The sequence below is a fragment of the Embiotoca jacksoni genome, unplaced genomic scaffold, assembly GCF_022577435.1.
Source record: "Embiotoca jacksoni isolate LCO1_2020_lvr unplaced genomic scaffold, fEmbJac1.0.p SCAF_1, whole genome shotgun sequence".
NCBI lineage: Eukaryota > Metazoa > Chordata > Actinopteri > Embiotocidae > Embiotoca > Embiotoca jacksoni.
In genome coordinates, this window is record NW_027185229.1 from 710,001 (window position 1) to 730,374 (window position 20,374).

General features: G+C 48.3%; 5 protein-coding genes across 9 annotated transcripts in view; all 5 read left to right on the plus strand.

Annotated features, from left to right (window-relative positions):
• The window catches only part of atad3 (ATPase family AAA domain containing 3), a 6,285-nt gene extending 2,592 nt beyond the window's left edge, over positions 1-3,693 (plus strand). The window contains 12 exon segments of the mRNA XM_069153214.1: positions 1-62; positions 212-281; positions 602-757; positions 848-904; positions 984-1,109; positions 1,190-1,314; positions 1,563-1,614; positions 1,698-1,768; positions 1,851-2,018; positions 2,835-2,943; positions 3,057-3,206; positions 3,208-3,693. The exon segment at positions 1-62 is cut by the window's left edge and continues 104 nt beyond it. Of these exon segments, the coding sequence (XP_069009315.1) occupies positions 1-62; positions 212-281; positions 602-757; positions 848-904; positions 984-1,109; positions 1,190-1,314; positions 1,563-1,614; positions 1,698-1,768; positions 1,851-2,018; positions 2,835-2,943; positions 3,057-3,206; positions 3,208-3,507 (1,446 nt within the window). The 3' untranslated portion in view covers positions 3,508-3,693.
• A 587-nt stretch (positions 3,694-4,280) lies between these two features.
• Positions 4,281-6,516, plus strand: fndc10 (fibronectin type III domain containing 10). Its single transcript, XM_069153228.1, has one exon. It carries the CDS (start codon positions 4,911-4,913, stop codon positions 6,012-6,014), a length of 1,104 nt encoding a protein of 367 aa, XP_069009329.1. The 5' UTR covers positions 4,281-4,910; the 3' UTR covers positions 6,015-6,516.
• A 756-nt stretch (positions 6,517-7,272) lies between these two features.
• ssu72 (SSU72 homolog, RNA polymerase II CTD phosphatase) lies at positions 7,273-12,202 on the plus strand. The gene is made up of 5 exons (XM_069153255.1): positions 7,273-7,571; positions 8,341-8,484; positions 10,326-10,465; positions 10,616-10,734; positions 11,511-12,202. Exons 1-5 carry the CDS (start codon positions 7,492-7,494, stop codon positions 11,610-11,612), a joined length of 585 nt encoding a protein of 194 aa, XP_069009356.1. The 5' UTR covers positions 7,273-7,491; the 3' UTR covers positions 11,613-12,202.
• A 543-nt stretch (positions 12,203-12,745) lies between these two features.
• LOC138200512 (transmembrane protein 240-like) lies at positions 12,746-14,851 on the plus strand. 5 transcript variants are annotated; one of them, XM_069153305.1, is made up of 4 exons: positions 12,746-12,954; positions 13,045-13,138; positions 13,408-13,713; positions 14,711-14,851. In XM_069153305.1, the coding sequence occupies exons 3-4, from the start codon at positions 13,437-13,439 to the stop codon at positions 14,830-14,832; spliced, it is 399 nt and encodes a 132-aa protein (XP_069009406.1). In that variant the 5' UTR covers positions 12,746-12,954; positions 13,045-13,138; positions 13,408-13,436; the 3' UTR covers positions 14,833-14,851. The 5 variants fall into 5 exon arrangements, with proteins under 5 accessions (XP_069009406.1, XP_069009379.1, XP_069009370.1 ...); XM_069153278.1 differs by having other exon boundaries at positions 13,493-13,713; XM_069153269.1 differs by having other exon boundaries at positions 12,746-12,919; positions 13,493-13,713.
• On the plus strand, positions 14,774-20,287 carry ora4 (olfactory receptor class A related 4). The gene is made up of 3 exons (XM_069153242.1): positions 14,774-14,859; positions 17,846-17,960; positions 19,019-20,287. The coding sequence occupies exons 2-3, from the start codon at positions 17,874-17,876 to the stop codon at positions 20,009-20,011; spliced, it is 1,080 nt and encodes a 359-aa protein (XP_069009343.1). The 5' UTR covers positions 14,774-14,859; positions 17,846-17,873; the 3' UTR covers positions 20,012-20,287.
• Positions 20,288-20,374: the final 87 nt, after the last annotated feature.

Genomic DNA, 20,374 nt, shown 5'->3' on the forward strand with positions numbered 1-20,374 from the left:
ATCCGGGAGCAGATCCGTCTGAAGGCCGCGGAGCACCGACAGACCGTCCTCGAGTCCATCAAGTAAGATGTCCCGCCGTCCGGTGGTCGTCACGGTGACGGAGAGACGTGGGGATGATGTTTTAAACACCATCACAGAGAGGATCTCCGTCACGTTTAACTGGTTCCTCCACCTTCAGGCCGTCTGACCGTTAGCGCGTGTTTGTTCTCAGGACGGCCGGCGCCGTGTTTGGAGAAGGATTCAGAGCCTTCACGTCCGACTGGGACAAAGTCACGGCCACGGTGAGAGGCTCCGCCCCCATCTGCACTTTACTGAGGGAACACACTGGACATGTATTACAGGAGCTGAACGTGTCACAGAGTCTTAGTGAAGACAGAGACATGTATGTATAAATGTACAGATCAACGCATCCAGATGGTAAAACAAGTTAATCATTCTTCTGTTACACTCCTGTGAAGACATCTACGACGCTAACCTTTATTAGCCGCTTTTTTTTTCTTTCTTTTTTTTAAACAAATTGAAGAATACAATCATAAGAATAACAAATATAAAGGAAAGGACGTTGTTTGATGGTTGTGTAACTGCTCCCTCCCATCACTAGGTGGCAGGTCTGACCCTGTTAGCTGTGGGAGTCTACTCAGCCCGAAACGCGACGGCGGTGGCGGGCCGGTACATCGAGGCCCGGCTCGGCAAGCCGTCTCTGGTGCGGGAGACGTCCCGCTTCACCGTGGCCGAGGCCATCAAGCATCCGGTGAAGGTGGGTGATGAGAAATCCTCGTGCACGTGTTTCGACGTCAAGGTCATGACCTGATTATTAAAACTTTTCTTTCCGTCCTGAACCGTTTAGACGGCCAAACGTCTGAAGAGCAAACCTCAGGACGCCCTGGAGGGAGTCGTGCTCAGCGTAAGTGGACCGACAGTCCAAACACATTCAAGGATGTTTGACACTGTGACACCTGACGAGCTGCTTTCCTTCATCTCAGCCCTCCCTGGAGGAGCGAGTGCGTGACGTCGCCATAGCAACAAGGAACACGAGGCAGAACAACGGCCTCTACAGGAACATCCTGATGTACGGTCCTCCGGGGACGGGAAAGACTCTGTTCGCCAAGGTAGGCGGAGGCCGAGCGCTGTGATTGGTCAGGTAAATACAACACTGACTGACTGGTGGGTTTCTGTTTGTGTTGAGTAGAAGCTGGCAATGCATTCTGGGATGGACTACGCCATCATGACCGGTGGTGACGTCGCACCGATGGGCCGCGACGGAGTGACCGCCATGCACAAAGTGTTTGACTGGGCCAGCACCAGCCGACGCGGGTACACAACCTGAAACATGAGCACACTCACACTGCTTCAGCCTTGATATTAAATATGGACGGAGATAATAATAAATATAATAATAACTATGGATGAAGATAATAATAAATATAATAATAACTATGGACGGAGATAATAATAAATATAATAATAACTATGGATGAAGATAATAATAAATATAATAATAACTATGGATGAAGATAATGTGCAGATGTAACAGGTGATGTGTGTCATGTGTCCCGCTCCAGACTGCTGCTCTTCGTGGATGAGGCCGACGCGTTCCTCCGTAAGAGGTCCACTGTAAGTCTGCATGTGTGAAGCTTCCTGCCTTCAGTGTCTGACATCACCAGCAGCACCTCATCACTGCTCTGTTGTTTCTGCAGGAGAAGATCAGTGAAGATCTCAGAGCAACTCTCAACGCATTCCTGTACCGCACCGGAGAGCAGAGCAACAAGTACACAATCCTCTAACTGCTTCATACACCACAATCATTTTAACATCCTCCCCTGCTGACGTCTCCCCCCTCCCCCCCGCAGGTTCATGTTGGTACTGGCCAGCAACCAGCCGGAGCAGTTCGACTGGGCCATAAACGACCGCATCGATGAGATCGTCAACTTTGCTCTTCCGGGTCCAGAGGAGAGGGAGAGGCTAGTGCGACTCTACTTCGACAGATACGTGCTGGAGCCGGCCACTGGAGGGCGGCAGTGAGTCCCATTACAACACCACTACACACAAACTGCACACTGACACATGGATTGTGGGACAGTTCACCAGGTCTGATCAGTTTAACATGAATGCAGGGATCAGAATAATAAATCACAAAGAGGAGGACACAGTGAAGACCGCTCCAGAAGTGGAATAAAGTCAGACAGAAATTACATTCAGACCTCAGACTGTTTCTAAAAGAGTTCGTAGCTTCAGGTCTGTAAAATGGTTCTGATCCAGAAGTGTCTTCAGCTGCAATACCAGCGAGTGCCACTAGAGGTCGGCTCCAAAAAGCCTCCGGCTCCATAGACTCCCATTCAACTTCTCTCATCAAATCCAAAGTGAATAAAATGTGTCCATCAGTTATCTCGGTGTTGTTAGCTAAAGTCACTCCTTCTTATTAGTTTTCTGGAGGTCCATCTGAAAATAATCCCTCATTCATTAGAAAAGAAGATTCAAGAAGACCTGTTTTTGGGGGCGTGTCTGTTTGATTGACAGGCCTGCGGTGCAGTCAGGTTACAGCTATCGGTGGGCGGGACGTAGTATCGTCAGGTTTCCAATCAGATTGGTCAGATCCACCGCTGGCTCCTCCCCCAGCTCGTCCAAATATGGTCACTTCCTGCTCCAAACCGCTCCAAACTAACAAGATGGTGACGGACAGAATCTGAACTGGAGGATTCATAACGTTCACAAACCAACGGTGACATCACTGATGGTTGGTGACATCACTGATGGTTGGTGACCTCACTGATGGTTGGTGACATCACTGATGGTTACATAACATTTCCCCACTCTCGTGTGTGTTTTGTGTGAAGGAGGATGAAGCTGGCTCAGTTCGACTACAGTAAAAAGTGCTCTGAGATCGCGAAGCGGGCAGACGGCATGTCAGGAAGAGAGATCTCCAAGCTGGGTGTGGCCTGGCAGGTATGTTTCCTGTCATCACTGTGGATCCAAACCTGCAGAGTTAATCTGAACTCTCAGGTTTTATCTCTGATAGCTGATGTAAAGGAAACGTGGTGTCGTACGTTGTCTTCCAGGCGGCAGCGTATTCCTCTGAAGACGGCGTCCTGACCGAGGCTATGATTGACGCTCGGGTGGACGACGCCGTCAGGCAGCACCTTCAGAAGATGGACTGGCTGCACGGAGAGGAGGAGGCTCCGGCCAGGAGCCTCGCGCCTCCAGCGGCCGGGGGGGGCGGGCGGCGCCGGGAAGATGGGCTTCAATCTGCCCCTCGGCGAGGCGCCTCAGGCTCAGCAGGTCGTCGCTCCGCTCCTCGAGTCAAACACGAAACCAGAAGGCGAAAGTGCGCCGCCTCCTTCAGACATCGACCAATCAGCAGAGGGCGAGAGGGCCGTCCCAGCTGAACAGAACTGTGAAGATGCTGCTAAAGCAGAAACCATGACGACAGCAGAGAGTTTAGAGAAAGCTGCTGCCTCCACTGACAGTAAAACGGGATCCTCTCCTCCGAAGGACGGAACTCCGGTCTGAAGTCGTCGTTGGGAAGGTTTACGTCTGCAGGTGGACCACATGGAAACACTGACGCCTGATCATTTTAATATATAATGTATACAGTGTAAAAGTGTACTTAACATGGAAGCCAGACGCTGTCTGTGATTACAAGATATTAATGTTGTACGTGTCTCTGTTGAAACTATTAAATGATCTGTGCTTTCATAAAAACTAACTTGTGATTGTTGTTATATTGAGAGATATTTTATCTCAGAAATCAGTCAGTGGAGGAATCTGTCTCTACAACTGATTAAAACACATCAGTGATACTGATCATCATAATTTATGCTTTTGAGGAGACAAGAGTTGCGATTTGACAGAAATACTGTTTTAAGAAGTCAGTAACAGCTGATTCCTGGAGGAACATCAAACTCTCATTATGGGATGCCTTAAAGTACTACGATGTAAGGGCTCACATGAATGAGCCATCAGTCTGCTACTACACTGAGTAGGAAAGTAGAAGTTCTTGGATGATGACGGGGATTTATTCAAAACAAATAAAATAAAGTAAAGGCAGTTTATTGTGAGACATAATACTCCTTTAATAAATAACCTGGAGGTGATGAAGACTTCAGAGTTTACTGCTTAAAGGACAACTTTAAGTCTGGACGGAGGTGAACAGGTGAGGGCCGGTGGACGGAGGTGAGGGCCGGTGGACGGAGGTGAGGGCCGGTGGACGGAGGTGAGGGCCGGTGGACGGAGGTGAGGGCCAATGGACGGAGGTGAGGGCCGGTGGACGGAGGTGAGGGCCAATGGACGGAGGTGAGGGCCAATGGACGGAGGTGAGGGCCGGTGGACGGAGGTGAGTGCCGGTGGATTCGGTTCGGTCCATCCAGCGTGTTCTCGGGACTCTGTGTGGGAAGATGACTCAAACCGACCTCTGATGACTACAAATATTTTGTGCACGCTCCCAAGCACTGCGCGGCGCGCGCCCCCCCACGTGCACTCTCACACAGCGGGCATCAAAGCCTTTACGTCAAGCCAGACAGGAAGAAGAGATCTGATGGCACGACCGCAGCTCGTCTGCTCCCCCCGACATAAGGAAGAGCTCTGATCGCTGCGGCACCGGAGGACCGTCACCACCGGAGGACCGTCACCACCGGAGGACCGTCACCACCGGAGGAGCTTCATCCTGCATGTTCATCCTCTACAAGGTCACCGTCGGATCTCCGCTGACCGGACGGCCGCGTGATTCACGGTGATTTCTGCCGCAGATGTGTTCCCGCTCCTCCCGCCCGTGGACGCGCTCTCCCGGTTCTCACGGACGTCGTCGTGTGCGCTGAAGCAGAAGTGATCTTATGGCAGACATCGGCCCGGTCTGCACCACCGACCAGCGGATCCACCGGGACGATAAATAAACGTTTTCTTCGACAGGAAGTGAGATGAAGAACCAACCGGGACCATCGCTGCTCGCCTTATCGGCACTCCTGCTCTGCACGTTACAGCAGACAGCTGGCTCTCATCTCAGCAGACCAGCATCCTCATCCTCCTCTTCATCATCATCATCAACATCATCCTCCTCTTCATCATCATCATCAACATCATCATCATCATCAACATCATCATCATCAACATCATCATCATCATCAACATCATCATCATCAACATCATCATCATCATCATCTTCATCTTCATCTTCATCATCATTCCCATCAGACGTGAGAGGCCGGAGGAGCGCGAGGCCGGCCCACAGCTGGCTCCGACACACCAACATCAGCTGCAGCCATGAAAGTGGGGCATCAGCACCGGAACAGGAACCGGGCCGAGGACGTCACCCCGCTGTGATACCGGAGAGGTCCAGCAGGAGCCCACTGGAGGGGGGGCCGCCGCTGTGTGCCTACCGGGTGATGGAGGGGGGCATCGGGGGGCAGCTGTGCTTCCGACACTCTCTGTCCGGGTTCCGGTGTCAGAAGGCGGCCTGCAGGACGGTGGTGTCGGCGGGGAGCCTGCTGGCGAACATGCTCACCAACGGCAGCGTCCTGCTACAGTGGAGCCATCAGGGAGACCCCACCGGGACCGACCCGGACCCGAACACCGAGGGTCCGACCAGCACCGGGGGTCCTGGGACTCATCCGACCCTCCGGTCCAACCCTGTGTTCAGCGGCCGCCGCCACCGACGTGGAGGCTACGAGCTGAGCTGCTGGTGGAACGGCAGCTACACGCAGTTCGAGTGCGCTGGAGTCCATCTTGGACCGGGCTGCAGGGACTTCCTGCTCACCGAGCTGCACGAGAACATCCCGTACCGGCTCTGCGTGCGCTCCCTGGCCCACTCCGACCCCGGTAAGAGCGCGGGCCGGCGGGACTGCGTGGAGTTCACGCTACCGCCGTCTGGGATGCAGGACATTGTGATCGCCATGACAACGGTGGGCGGGGCTATTTGCGTGATGCTGGTCATCATCTGTTTGCTGGTGGCGTACATCACGGAGAACATCATGAGCCCCACCACGCAGCACGCATACTCCTACCGCGCGCACTCCCGCCACTGAAGCACTGCTACACACGTGACCTGACTCACGTGACATCTAATCTCAGCCGTCACTAACAGCTCTTCAGCCTGCTCACCCTGTTACCACCAAACTGAAGCACAAATCTACTATTGCTCTGCAAATAACCGCCTTGTAACCTCTGCGAGGGGCACCGAACCGAGACCACCGAACCACCGGAACCACCGGAACCACCGGACAGTTCACTGTCACGTGTTTCTGTTCAAGGTTGTCTGTGATTGAATGTGTCAGAATTAATACAGCAATACAAATGATGACGTGGCTTCGAGTTCATCAGAAGCAGCAGAGCTCTGCTCAACGTGCAGCCTGGAGATGAACGTGAAGATCATGTTAACCACTGAACATCACCTGGAGGCTGCAGGCTGTTGGTGCCATCTGGTGAAGGGCAAGAAGATGTGGAGTACAATCTCCTAATATGTTTGGTTCAACACCTGTTTGTCCTGCTGTCAGTGAATAAAGTACCGTGAGGTCATTTTTAATACTATACAGCTGTCCTTATTCTTCTGTGTGTGTGTGTGTGTGTGTGTGTGTGTGTGTGTGTGTGTGTGTGAGCACATGCCAACTTTCACATTCTGGTTAATTTGCATGAAACGAAAAGACAGGAATAAAAGAAATATCTTTATAAACACAACACTTTATAATCTGTGGCTGAATGCGTCTCAAATTAGAACATTTAATTATTTCTATTATTTACAACAACAACAACAACAAAAATGTTTTTAATGAGTGTTATTTTTTGGGGGGGAAAATCAGTAGTAAATAAGATTTCAAATTTTTGGGATAATTAATTGAAAAACAGTTTGTTAAATTTCTGCAGTTTTAATGTTTTGTCAAAACATCTATTACTTATCTGAAATACTAATAATAATGATAATTAAAAAAAACGTTAATGAATTTAATGCCAGCGATAAATAAACAAAGTAAACAGAAACATGAAGTTATTGATGGGTGGAGATATGGGACACTTCAGACCTTAGAAGACAGAAGGGAGAAGTGAGATATTAAATATGTGATAAATGTTCTCACTATTTCCTCCTGACCTCTGACCTCTGACCTCTGAAGCTCCAGCAGCAGTCTCAGTCCTGTGTCGGTAGATGTTTATACTAAGTGTTTACCTACTTTTAATAAGTAGTTTTACTGTAGTAAAAAAAAGAAGCAAAAGCATATTTGTCTGTGACGTCACGCCTACGTCACTGTGTTGTATGCGTGCCCAGAGGAAGCCCCGCCCTCACATGACATCATTGGATAAAGCCGTCTTCAGCGCAGCGAGCTCCGCCATTTTAACTTCCTGCTTGAAAAAGAAGACCGGCGTCCCGCACAGTGTTTCTACCGGAAAGGCGTTAATGTTTAACTGAACACAGGGGTTTGTCTTGCTTATTTCCCCCACAGGGACCACAGTAACCACCTCTCTCCTACTTTCTGACTGCCTGTGTCGGTTCATTTCAGCCGGAGAGCCGCAATGCCGAGCCACCCGCTGCGTGTAGCGGTGGTGTGCTCGAGCAACCAGAACCGCAGTATGGAAGCGCACAATATCCTCAGGTAAAGACGAACCGCCGGGAGGAGGACACCCGAACACGAGAGCCCACGGAGGGGATGAGTGTGCGCGGTGTGGAGCGGGTTTCTGGGCCGGGCAGGAGCCGCGTCGACACGGTGACAGGCAGCCTGTCCGTCGGGCCTCGGCGCAGTTTAACAATAGATTCCCGCCTCGGAGTCTCTCCGGGACCGCAGCTCTTCTTCTGGCGCTGCTTCCTCCTGCTTCAGTTTAAGGCCGTCTGACTTCACCGGCCTCACAGGTTATCTTTAAAAGCGGCCTGAGAGGACTCGAACCAGGGCCCGTGATGTTGGGTGGTTTTCCTTCCCTCCCCCACATGTAGACATGAGCGCCCCCTGTAGGGAGAACTCCGGAACTGCAGCTCCAGAACACTCGAAGGAGTTCCGTGTCCTGATTTATTGGTTTTAAACAAAGCCTGTGTTTGTCTGCACAGTTCAGACTCATCTATTAATAACTGTTCAGCTCTCAGGGGACATTTTCTTCATAACTGCTCTGGATTGGAAAGAAAAAGGAGTCAGTCTAATTTAATAATCTTTAATCCAAGTTGACGAGCTGTCATCCAACAGTTTCCCACTTTATGGATGTTTAAGAATTAAATCAGAGCGTCGTGCTGAGCTGGAAATGGTCCGACTGTGACGTATAACAGGACCACAGCTTAAAGACTTTATATTTAATACGTTACTTTACTGACATGTATGTTCTGTTATTTCTTTGTAAAGGTGTTGTATAATGTTTCTTGTTCTTTCCTCTGTGCAGTAAACGTGGATTCGAGGTGCGTTCTTTTGGGACGGGGACTCATGTGAAGCTACCCGGTCCCGCCCCGGACAAACCAAATGTGTACGACTTCAAAACGACATATGAACAGATGTACAACGACTTGGTCCGCAAGGACAAGGAACTGTATCCCCTCCTCACACAGACACACACACACACACACACACACACACACACACACACACAGACACAGACACACACACACACACACACACACAGACACACACAGACACACACACACACACACACACACACACACACACAGACACACACACACACACACACACACACACAGACACAGACACACACACACACACACACACACACACACACACAGACACAGACACACACACACACACACACACACACACACAGACACACACACACACACAGACACACACAGACACACAGACACACACACACACACACACACACACACTGTAGCAGCAGGCAGAGAAATGGCTCACGTACGTACGTACAGGTGACTTCATCAGACTGATCTGTTGGAGCGAGTTCACCGACGGGTAAATCACATGCAAAGATTTAAAGATGTCTGACAGACACACTTTGTAATTCAACCTGTGAATCCACTGGGTGGAGGAACAGCCTGCAGTACAGCAGCAGTCAGACACGGGTGGAGGCCGGGTGGAGGTCGGGGGTTCACCCATCAGATGGAAGTCTGTAGGCTCCTCTAATATATGTCTGAAGAGTGAGAGGTCGTCTTGTTCCCACCGTGGTTCCCCGCTGATGCGGTTTCCCTGTTTTTCTGTGTTTTAACTTTTCATTTTGTCCAAATGATCCTTCAGCAGTTTTATTAACACCAGAACTCCTTTTTTAAATTTGGTTATTTAACTTAATGTGGCTCATTTGTTGTTGTTGTTGTTTTAGCTGTAATCAATCGTATTGCTGGTGCCTTAATTATACAGACTGTAAAACTTATATAAAACAAAGGAGAACTGCATCAGTATAGAAGCCCAGATGTCACAAATAATAACACTAAATATGTAGATTAAAAAACAAATGGGGTCTATTAAATGTAAATAATTAAATTATAATATAAAACCATGAATGGACTAGTTAATGTTGTTTAAAGATCGGAGTGTTTTTGAGGTAAGTTAAAGATAATCCGCTCCAACCAGCTGTTCTTCCTCAGCAGGATGTTCAGAAACGACCGTGTTACACAAAGACAGTGAAACCTGCAGCGCTGCATGAACGCTCCACTTCATTCTCATGACAAACTGATTCCATCAGATTGAAGCTGTCAGTCAGGAACAGCAGTTATTTAGTTTAACTAATCTTCTGCCATCAGTCCAACGTTAAACTGCTCTGCTGCTCGTTTTATTCCTCGAGTAGCTTTAGTTTTTCTTTGAGTTAATTATTGAACACATGTCTGAGGAGACTTAAATCATTCAGGTTGTAACGGCCTTTATTGGCTTTAAAGTACTTCCTGTTGCTGAATTGCCGGTTTGTTCCTTCCTTGTTGAGTCAGACGTGTTCTTTACATGTTAAAGTGACCTGTGATGAAACTGTCCTGTGAAGTGCATCTACTGCCTTCTGTCAAACTGGTTTTTGTTTTGTAACTTTGCAGTAATTTTTGTTTTGAAACAGTTCACTATTGGAGATGATGCAACACAGTAGACTCTTATTTTATTTATTTTTAATCTGCCTGCTGAGGTGGCTGATGAAGTAACAGATCAGTGCAGGATACTCTGGGTTTTATAACCATAAATCAAGAACTGTATCAGTGATAATAACGTTAATATTAAAACTCTGTTTCTGTCTGAAGATGAACGTTCATTCTTCCATCCACCTTTTATCTGACTGACCACTAGAGGGTGCTGCAGTCACTGACTCCACATCACTCCAGACATGTTAACAGGTGGCTTTGTGTGACTTCCTGTCTGACGTGTGGTTAGCGTGTTGGGGTTCCCTCCCCGCTGTGTTCCTTGACCTCCCGGCTCATTCAGATACACACAGAACGGCATCCTGCACATGCTGGACCGCAACAAGCGCATCAAGTCGAAGCCGGAGCGCTTCCAGAACTGCAAGGAGAAGTTTGACCTGGTGATCACCTGTGAGGAGCGGGTCTACGACCAGGTGCTGGAAGGTGAGATGCTCATCACACCTCCACACTAACAGGAAGTAGGTCATTATGCAGAGCCTTTTGGAAACATCCTATGATGTAACTTCCTGTATGATTTATGACTCAACACTGCCGACGTGGTTCCTGTTGTGAAAGTGTTCGGTGTGTTTCCAGATCTGAACTCCAGAGAGCAGGAGACTCTGCAGCCGGTGCACGTCATCAATGTAGACATTCAGGACAACCACGAGGAAGCAACACTGGGCGCCTTCCTCATCTGTGAGCTGTGTCAGTGTGTGAGTGTCTCCCAGCACATTAAGGGGGGGGGGGGGCATCTACTAACAACGTTTTAATGCACATAATCTACAACATCTTTCTAAAAGGGCAAACTCAGATGTTACCTGGTCGAAATGTATTTATACATGTTGTTGATGTCTCCCCTTCCTCTCCTCTCCTCTCCTCTCCTCTCCTCTCCTCTCCTCTCCTCTCCTCTCCTCTCCTCTCCTCTCCTCTCCTCTCCTCTCCTCGCCTCTCCTCTCTTCTCCTCTCCTCTCCTCTCCTCTCCCCTTCCTCTCCCCTCCCCTCCTCTCCCCTCCTCTCCTCTCCTCTCCTCTCCTCTCCTCTCCTCTCCTCTCCCCTCCCCTCCTCTCCTCTCCTCTCCTCCCCTCCCCTCCCCTCCCCTCCTCTCCTCTCCCCTCCCCTCCCCTCCTCTCCTCTCCTCTCCTCTCCTCCTCTCCCCTCCCCTCCCCTCCCCTCCTCTCCTCTCCCCTCCCCTCCTCTCCTCTCCCCTCCCCTCCTCTCCTCTCCTCTCCTCTCCTCTCCCCTCCTCTCCCCTCCCCTCCCCTCCTCTCCCCTCCCCTCCCCTCCCCTCCCCTCCCCTCCCCTCCTCTCCTCTCCTCTCCCCTCCCCTCCCCTCCCCTCCTCTCCTCTCCTCTCCTCTCCTCCCCTCCCCTCCTCTCCTCTCCCCTCCTCTCCTCTCCTCTCCTCTCCTCTCCTCTCCCCTCCCCTCCTCTCCTCTCCCCTCCTCTCCTCTCCCCTCCCCTCCCCTCCTCCTCCTCCTCTCCTCCTTCAGATCCAACATACTGACGACATGGAGAATGAAATCGATGAGCTCCTGCAGGAGTTTGAGGAGAAGAGCAACAGGCCTTTTCTGCACACTGTCTGCTTCTACTGACACACACACACACACACACACACACACACACACACACACACACACGTCTCCTGGTGGACATGTGTCCCTCTAGAGGACGGACGTGCTGCTCTGCCTTTATTCCTCAGATGACGGTCGGGTCCCCGTCAGTGACTCCTCCCACCGCGTCTCCTCAGGGAGATCACAACACCTCCAACACCTCCTCCACAGGCCCTTCTCTCTCTGCTCCCTGCAGCATGTTGATGCTGATTTAGTTTTTTTTATTCAGACGATATAAGATGTAAATCATTGGACGTTTCTGAGGTTTGAGTTGCTGAGCAGACGGAGAAGTTCTCTGAACTGAACTGTGTGCGTGATTTTGTGCGAACGTGTCGTAGATGAGTTGGATTGAATTGAAGAGGGCTGACGATGAAAAACCAAACGTAGAGTGAATCATATTTAAACTCGTATGCTGTTTTCAGGGCATAGTATTTTCCTTTGTTTTTCTTTTGTAAATGTTTAAAGAATTGAAGCATTGTAATTATTTTCAAACTGCGAGCTCAGCTCAGAGTGCCTGATTTTCTCTATGTACATATGAATCTACTAAAGAAAGAAACGTCTCTTAAGAAAAACCTATACGACTCTTTATTGACTTGGTGTTATTTAGTCCGTTATTTTGAATTAAAAAGAGGTATTCTTAGAATAAATATTAATATTCAGTTGCATGAATTAAACAGCCGATAGCAGGAGGACTTGATTTGGATGTTTTAGATGTTGGTGGACACGAAAGGGTCAAAGTTAGAATAGATGAGCTGATGATGAAATAAAAAACATATAACCGTGTTTATATCAGTTTATTAGCCTGGCAGTGATGTGTATGTATATTTATTTGAAGCAGAGTCTCCTCATTATCTAACCGGAAGTCATCCGGTCCCAACTGTCCCGGTAATCGTTCACAGCAACTTTAATAAGCAGAATCTACCGTTACATTAAACAAATCGAACTGATCAAGTTCGACACAGCTCATTTTATAAATAAATATAATTAGCGAACTTTAAAAATGAACGACTTCGAAGTTCTGGTGTTTTTTTTCAGAAAATAACTAAAGTACAGTTCAGAGGAATTGAAATACCGGTCACGTGACATTTAGCTTTCGGTAACCATGACAACTCATTTTCAGTTCCTCGGTAAACATCTGACCGGTAAACAGTCCTCCCGGTGCTGTTGGGTGTAACGGACCGCTGCCGGTAGATTCAGTCCAGAAGACCCGGCCGGAAGTGAACTGTCATCGAGTGAGTCTGGAGAAGAAGGACCGGGAGGTTTTTATGACGTTATGATTCTCCGTGCCGGTAACACCGGGGTTTTTAATATCAGTTTCCCGGTGGTTAGTGAACAGCTGATAACTTGTTCTCTTCCGTGTTTTAAATTACATTTCTCTGGTGTTTATTTTGAACTAACTTCACTTCCTGTTTAGTTTCCGACATGAACGGTGTCCTGACGTCTCTTCACAACGTCATCCTGCCGTTACTGCGGGGGGAGGAGCATGTCTGCAGGTGCACGTGTGGCAGGTAAAACAGCAGGTGAACAGGTGATGCAGCTGTTAAACGACCAACAGATGGTTTCATTTACATTTTACAGTCACGACGTTTTTGGAAACCAGGTTTTATTTGTCTGTTTTTCAAGATGAACTTTGGCTGATTATTCAGTCAGTTTAAATCTCCATCATCACTGACATCACTGTCAAAATCCATCCACAGTATTTTTCACACGTTCGCCCTCATTGATGGACGCCATCAGGATCTCTGTGATCTCTGTGGTTTCTGTCTGCTTCCTTCAGAATTTCTTCTTTGAAGGATCTCCGTCATAATGAATGAATTCTTATTGAGCCCTCCTGTCCCTGCGGTCCCTCCACTCTTCTTCAGTGGTGTCTTCAGCCAGCAGGCCTACCACGTGGTGGCCTACCACGGAGACCTGCGCCTGGTGGATCCCAGGCAGAGCGCCATCGGCAGGAACATCGTCACGCGGCAGGAGGTGGACGTGATCGTCGGGCTGCTGCTCGGTCTCTGTCTCAGCTGGTTCCTCCTGGCTCTCGCCACCTTCAGCCAATCAGCGCTCAGATCCTGGAGACGAAACCACCGCAGCGGTGAGAAACGGGAGACGTCACGTTGTAACATTTATCCATCAGAGCTTCCTGTGAGGGAAAGTTTCCAACATGACGTTCCAGTAAATTCAGACTCGTTGCTCCGGTCTGCGTTGAATAGAAAGAAGTCTTATTCCAACATCACCACGATCATTTACACCAGACATGTCCAAAGTGAGGCCGCGGGCCAATCACGGCCCCGGTCAGGTTTTATCGGCCCACAGCTTCCGCCTTCAAATGGATTATTTACTTGCGCCAGCACTGTCAATCAAAAGATGACTTTCTGAATGAACCTGTGTGAAAGACCAGAGCAAGTTTCATATGTTTTGAACATAAATGTTAACAAACAACATTTCATCACCCAAAATAAGTTGTGTTTACAATGAAGCTGAGGTGAAGATATTTATCAGCTTCATGGAGGTTTGAGGTTTTCCAGACAGCTCGTTCTTCATGTGATCGGACTCTCTACAGGTCAAAGAGTCGTTTACATTTGGTTCCATGTTCATTAGAAGAAATGACAAGTGTCATTGCAAATGGAAGTGTTTTGTTGAACAGTACACGGTGAATGATCTGAACTTGTATCGCGCTTTATCACCTTACAGTTGGTTTGTCTGAAACGTTTACGGTTCAAAAGGTGTGCGGAGGGACCGTTGGATCAAATCTTTCAATTTTGAGAAAAGCTTGGACGCCCTGATTTACACAAACAGACCTCGTAAAACAAGAACATTTGATTTGATTTGATAAAACTGGTTCTAGTTCTAATAATCTGTCTTTTCACGTGTTACAGTCTATTGTGTCCCCATAGAAACACTGTTTGCACACTGAAAACATACATCAGTAAAAAAACAAAGGTTTTACTGATTGACAGTTTGTTGTTGTCTGGATTGTTCATCTCCTTCTCTCCTCTCCCGCTTCCATCTTCATCTTTATTAATATATCTAACGAAGACACCGTGCTGTTCTTTGTTGAAGAGCTCAGTTTCCTGTCTTCTCTCCCTCAGCGTTTCCCTCCTGGTTCTGGACTCCTGACTTCTGGAACAAAAAGGACTCGTTCATGCGGTCGCATCGAAAACTCTCCGAGAACTTGTTCTGTAATGTTGGAGAAGCGCCTGAACTAAGATAAAAATGTGGATCTAATTCAACAGTGAGGGTGTGTTCTGTTTTCTATCCAATAATCAATTCTCTGCTGTTCTGATGGAGATGAGGAGGATGATGAGGAGGATGATGATGATGAGGATGATGATGATGATGAGGATGATGAGTATGATGATGATGAGGATGAAGATGATGAGGAAGAGGATGATGATGATAAAAATGACAAGGATGATGAAGATGATGATGAGGATAATGAAGGACGATGAGGAGTATGATGAGGATGGTGGTGGAGCTGCAGGGTTCAGGGAGGATGTCATGTCATGTTGACTTGTTATCATGTCATGTTGACATGTCATGTCATGTTTACTTGTTGTCATGTTGACTTGTCATGTTGTCTTGTCATGTTCTCATGTTGCCATGTTATCTTGACATGTCATGCCATGTCATGTTGACATGTTTTCATGTCATGTTGACATGTCATATTGTCATGTTGTCATGTTGTCATGTCATATTCTCATGTTGTCATGTCATGTTCTCATGTTGTTTTGTCATGTACTCAATGTCATGTCTTGTCGTGTTCTCATGTTGTCTTGTCATGTTCTCATGTTGTCATGTTCTCATGTTGTTTTGTCATGTACTCAATGTCATGTCTTGTCATGTTCTCATGTTGCCATGTTTTGTCATGTTCTCATGTTGTCTTGTCACGTTCTCATGTTGCCATGTTGTCTTGTCATGTTCTCATGTTGTCATGTCATGTACTCAATGTCATGTTCTCATGTCTTGTCATGTTCTCATGTTGTCATGTCATGTCATGTACTCAATGTCATGTTCTCATGTCTTGTCATGTTCTCATGTTGTCTTGTCATGTCTTGTCATGTTCTCATGTTGCCATGTTGTCTTGTCATGTTCTCATGTTGTCTTATCATGTTCTCATGTTGCCTTGTCATGTTCTCATGTTGTCTTATCATGTTCTCATGTTGTCATGTTGTCATGTTGTCTTGTCATGTTCTCATGTTGTCTTGTCATGTTCTCATGTTCTCATGTTGTCTTGTCATGTTCTCATGTTGTCTTGTCATGTCTTGCCATGTTCTCATCTTGTCATGTTGTCTTGTCATGTTCTCATGTTGTCATGTTCTCATGTTGTTTTGTCATGTACTCAATGTCATGTCTTGTCATGTTCTCATGTTGCCATGTTTTGTCATGTTCTCATGTTGTCTTGTCATGTTCTCATGTTGCCATGTTGTCTTGTCATGTTCTCATGTTGTCATGTCATGTCATGTACTCAATGTCATGTTCTCATGTCTTGTCATGTTCTCATGTTGTCTTGTCATGTCTTGTCATGTTCTCATGTTGCCATGTTGTCTTGTCATGTTCTCATGTTGTCTTGTCATGTTCTCATGTTGCCATGTTGTCTTGTCATGTTCTCATGTTGTCTTGTCATGTTCTCATGTTGTCTTATCATGTTCTCATGTTGCCTTATCATGTTCTCATGTTGCCTTGTCATGTTCTCATGTTGTCTTATCATGTTCTCATGTTGTCTTGTCATGTTCTCATGTTGTCTTATCATGTTCTCATGTTGCCTTATCATGTTCTCATGTTGCCTTGTCATGTTCTCATGTTGCCTTGTCATGTTCTCATGTTGTCTTATCATGTTCTCATGTTGTCTTGTCATGTTCTCATGTTGTCTTATCATGTTCTCATGTTGTCTTATCATGTTCTCATGTTGTCATGTTCTCATGTCATGTTCTCATGTTGTCTTATCATGTTCTCATGTTGTCATGTTCTCATGTTGTCTTGTCATGTTCTCATGTTGTCTTGTCATGTTCTCATGTTGTCTTGTCATGTCTTGCCATGTTCTCATCTTGTCATGTTGTCTTGTCATGTTGTCTTGTCATGTTGTCATGTTGTCGTATGGTTGTTGTTGTCTGTCAGTGTCAGAGGGCTTAAAGGATGTTGAGCAGCTCAGAGAAGATGAACAGCTGTTGAACAGAGTCACAGTCATGTGATCTGTTTAAACAGACATGGAGTAAAATACAGAAGTTTGTCCTTTTGTAGTTTTTGTGACATGATGATCTGTTTACCGAAGAAGTGAAAGATCTCCGTCACAGAGGAACAATCTGATGATCGGTGCTTCACTCTTCTGTACGTTTAATGAAGCAGAAATAACTGCCTCGTCCCGAGAGACAGACTCCGAAAATAATTAGTGTCGAGGAAGAGAAGGAACAGCTGACGGAGGAGGAAGAAAGATGCTGAGTCAGCTGCAGCTCAGGAAGGTTCAATGTGTGGTCAGTACTTCCTGTTTACCTGGTCAGGTACCGATGCTCAGTAACATGGACCTCTGTCCATAACAATCAAACACCAGGTCTCAGCTGCATCACCACACGTATGTCCACGTCACCACACGTACGTCTGCATCACCACACGTATGTCCACGTCACCACACGTACGTCTGCATCACCACACGTATGTCCACGTCACCACACGTATGTCTGCGTCTGCATCACTACACGTATGTCCACGTCACTACACGTATGTCCACGTCACCACACGTATGTCCACGTCTGCATCACTACACGTATGTCCACGTCACCACACGTATGTCCACGTCTGCATCACTACACGTATGTCCACGTCACTACACGTATGTCCACGTCACCACACGTATGTCTGCGTCTGCATCACTACACGTATGTCCACGTCACTACACGTATGTCCACGTCACCACACGTATGTCCGCGTCTGCATCACTACACGTATGTCCACGTCACCACACGTATGTCTGCGTCTGCATCACTACACGTATGTCCGCGTCACTACACGTGTGTCCGTGTCAGATTCCTGCTGTCAGCAGTGAGTCAGCTGCTGGTTGTTCAGGTGGAAACTCGTCCTCAGCAGGATGCAGCGGGTCGTGTAGCGGGTCAGCACCGACCTGCTGGCGTGTGAGGAACCGGTTTGTTTGTCAGAGTCTTTATAAAGAGCAGCGAGTCGGCAGCAGCAGCAGTAATGCTTCACCTCTTCATCCATCTTCATCTTCATCACAGACACGCAGCATGAGGAGAGGATGATGTCATGTCTGAGGTCCTCACCGTCGACGCCATCCTGTTCGGGCTGCTGGTGTTCTCTGGCATCCTGGGAAACATCCTGGTCATCCATGTGGTGAGGCACATGCATGTGATCTGAGTGTTGTGAGTCCTCAGTGTGTGTTGTGTCCTCTGTGTTGTGTGTCCTCTGTGTTGTGTGTCCACTGTGTTGCGTCCTCTGTGTTGTATGTCCTCAGTGTGTTGTGTCCTCTGTGTTTTGTGTCCTGTGTTGTGTCCTCAGTGTATTGTGTGTCCTTTATGTTGTGTCCTCTGTGTTGTGTCCTCTGTGTTGTGTCATCTGTGTTGTATCCTCTGTGTTTTGTGTCCTGTGTTGTGTCCTCTGTGTTGTGTCCTCAGTGTGTTATGTGTCCTTTATGTTGTGTCCTCTGTGTTGGGTGTCCTCAGTGTGTTATGTGTCCTTTATGTTGTGTCCTCTGTGTTGGGTGTCCTCAGTGTGTTATGTGTCCTTTATGTTATGTCCTCTGTGTTGTGTGTCCTCTGTGTTGTGTGTATTCTGTGTGTTGTGTCCTCTGTGTTGTGTGTCCTCTGTGTTGTGTGTCCTGTGTTGTGTCCTCTGTGTTTTGTGTCATCTGTGTTGTGTCCTCTGTGTTGTGTGTCCTCTGTGTTGTGTGTCCTGTGTTGTGTCCTCTGTGTTGTGTCCTCAGTGTGTTGTGTGTCCTCTGTGTTGTGTGTCCTCAGTGTGTTGTGTCCTCAGTGTGTTGTGTGTCCTCAGTATGTTGTGTCCTCTGTGTTGTGTCCTGTGTTGTGTGTCCTCAGTGTGTTGTGTCCTCTGTGTTGTGTGTCCTCTGTGTTGTGTCCTCTGTGTTTTGTCCTCTGTGTTGTGTGTCCTCAGTCTGTTGTGTCCTCTATGTTGTGTCCTCTGTGTTGTGTGTCCTCAGTGTCTGGTGTCCTCTGTGTTGTGTCCGCTGTGTTGTGTGTCCTTTGTGTTGTGTCCTCTGTGTTGTGTGTCCTCTGTGTTGTGTCCTCTGTGTTGTGTGTCCTCTGTGTTGTGTGTCCTCTGTGTTTTGTGTCCTCTGTGTTTTGTGTCCTCTGTGTTGTGTCCTCTGTGTTGTGTGTCCTCTGTGTTGTGTCCTCTGTGTTGCGTGTCCTCAGTGTGTGTCTGTGTGTCTCCAGGTGTTACAGTCGTCCCTGGAGAGTGTCCCCCGCCGGCTGCCCCCCTGTGACATCATCCTGGTCCACCTGTCTCTGGCCAACCTGCTGACGTCTCTGTTCCGCACGGTGCCGATCTTCGTGTCGGACCTGGGGCTGGACGTGTCTCTGTCCCCCGGGTGGTGCCGTGTCTTCATGCTGCTGTGGGTGTGGTGGAGGGCGGTGGGCTGCTGGGTGACTCTGGCTCTCAGCACGTTCCACTGCACCACCCTCAGACGGCAGCACGTGGCCTTCGGGCCGCTGGCCCTGCAGAGGGAGAGGCGGAGGGTGTGGGTGGTGCTGGGGGTGGTGTGGGGGGCCAACCTGGCCTTCTCCATCCCGGCGCTGGTGTACAGCACCCACGTCCACAGCAACACCACGGTGGAGCTGATGGTGATCAGCTGCACCACGCGCCCTCTGCTGGGCTGCATCTGGGAGTTCCCCTCCACCCAGCAGGGCTCCGCCTTCGCCTCCACCTCTCTGGCTCTGAACGAGGTTCTGCCGCTGGTGCTGATGGTCGGCACCAACCTGGCCACGCTGCACGCTCTGGCCAAGCACATCCGGGCGGTGACGTCCGGGGTGGAGTCGGGGGGTGGGGGCGGGGAGCTGGACAAACACGTGTCCACGGAGCGTAAAGCGGCTCACGTCATCATGTCCCTAGTGTCCCTCTTCGTGGTCTGCTGGGCCCTGCAGGTCGCCGCGGTAACGTACTACAACCACAACAGGGGGCACCACGCCGAGGGGCTCCTGACCGTCGCACACTTCTCCGCTTCCCTGTTCGTGGGCTTCAGCCCCCTGGTGGTGGCTCTGGGACACGGCAAGCTGAGGAGGAAGATCAGGAGCACGATGCTGGGCTGGAATAAGAGACGTCCCACAGAGGACACGAAGGACGGACAGACGTCCCCGAAGACTAAAGCAAAGAAAGCTACAGGAAGAGTGTTTGTTGTTCAAAAAGAGATGAAGATGGAGAAAATTTAAGCAAACAAAAAAAATGACTGCTTAAATACTTCTCTGAAAAATGTCCGTCCATCATCCATCTGAACTTCAAAGTATTATTTCAGTTTCTATTGGAGAGAATCAACATTTACTTTCTGTCACTGTTTCTTCGTCTCTCTGGTGCAGTTTGTTTGTTCTGTCAGATTTATTTGTTTTTTATCATATTATTTACAACATGATTTCTAACAAAAAGTCTTCTCCTGTAAAATGTGGCACAAATAGAGAATTGGAGAAAATCGTTTTTCTGTTCAGCTTTATCTGTTTTTTTACGGCTCCACAAACATCCAGATGTAAACAGCTGTCTGGTTATTTCATGATGTTCCACCGACACGATTCAACCACAAC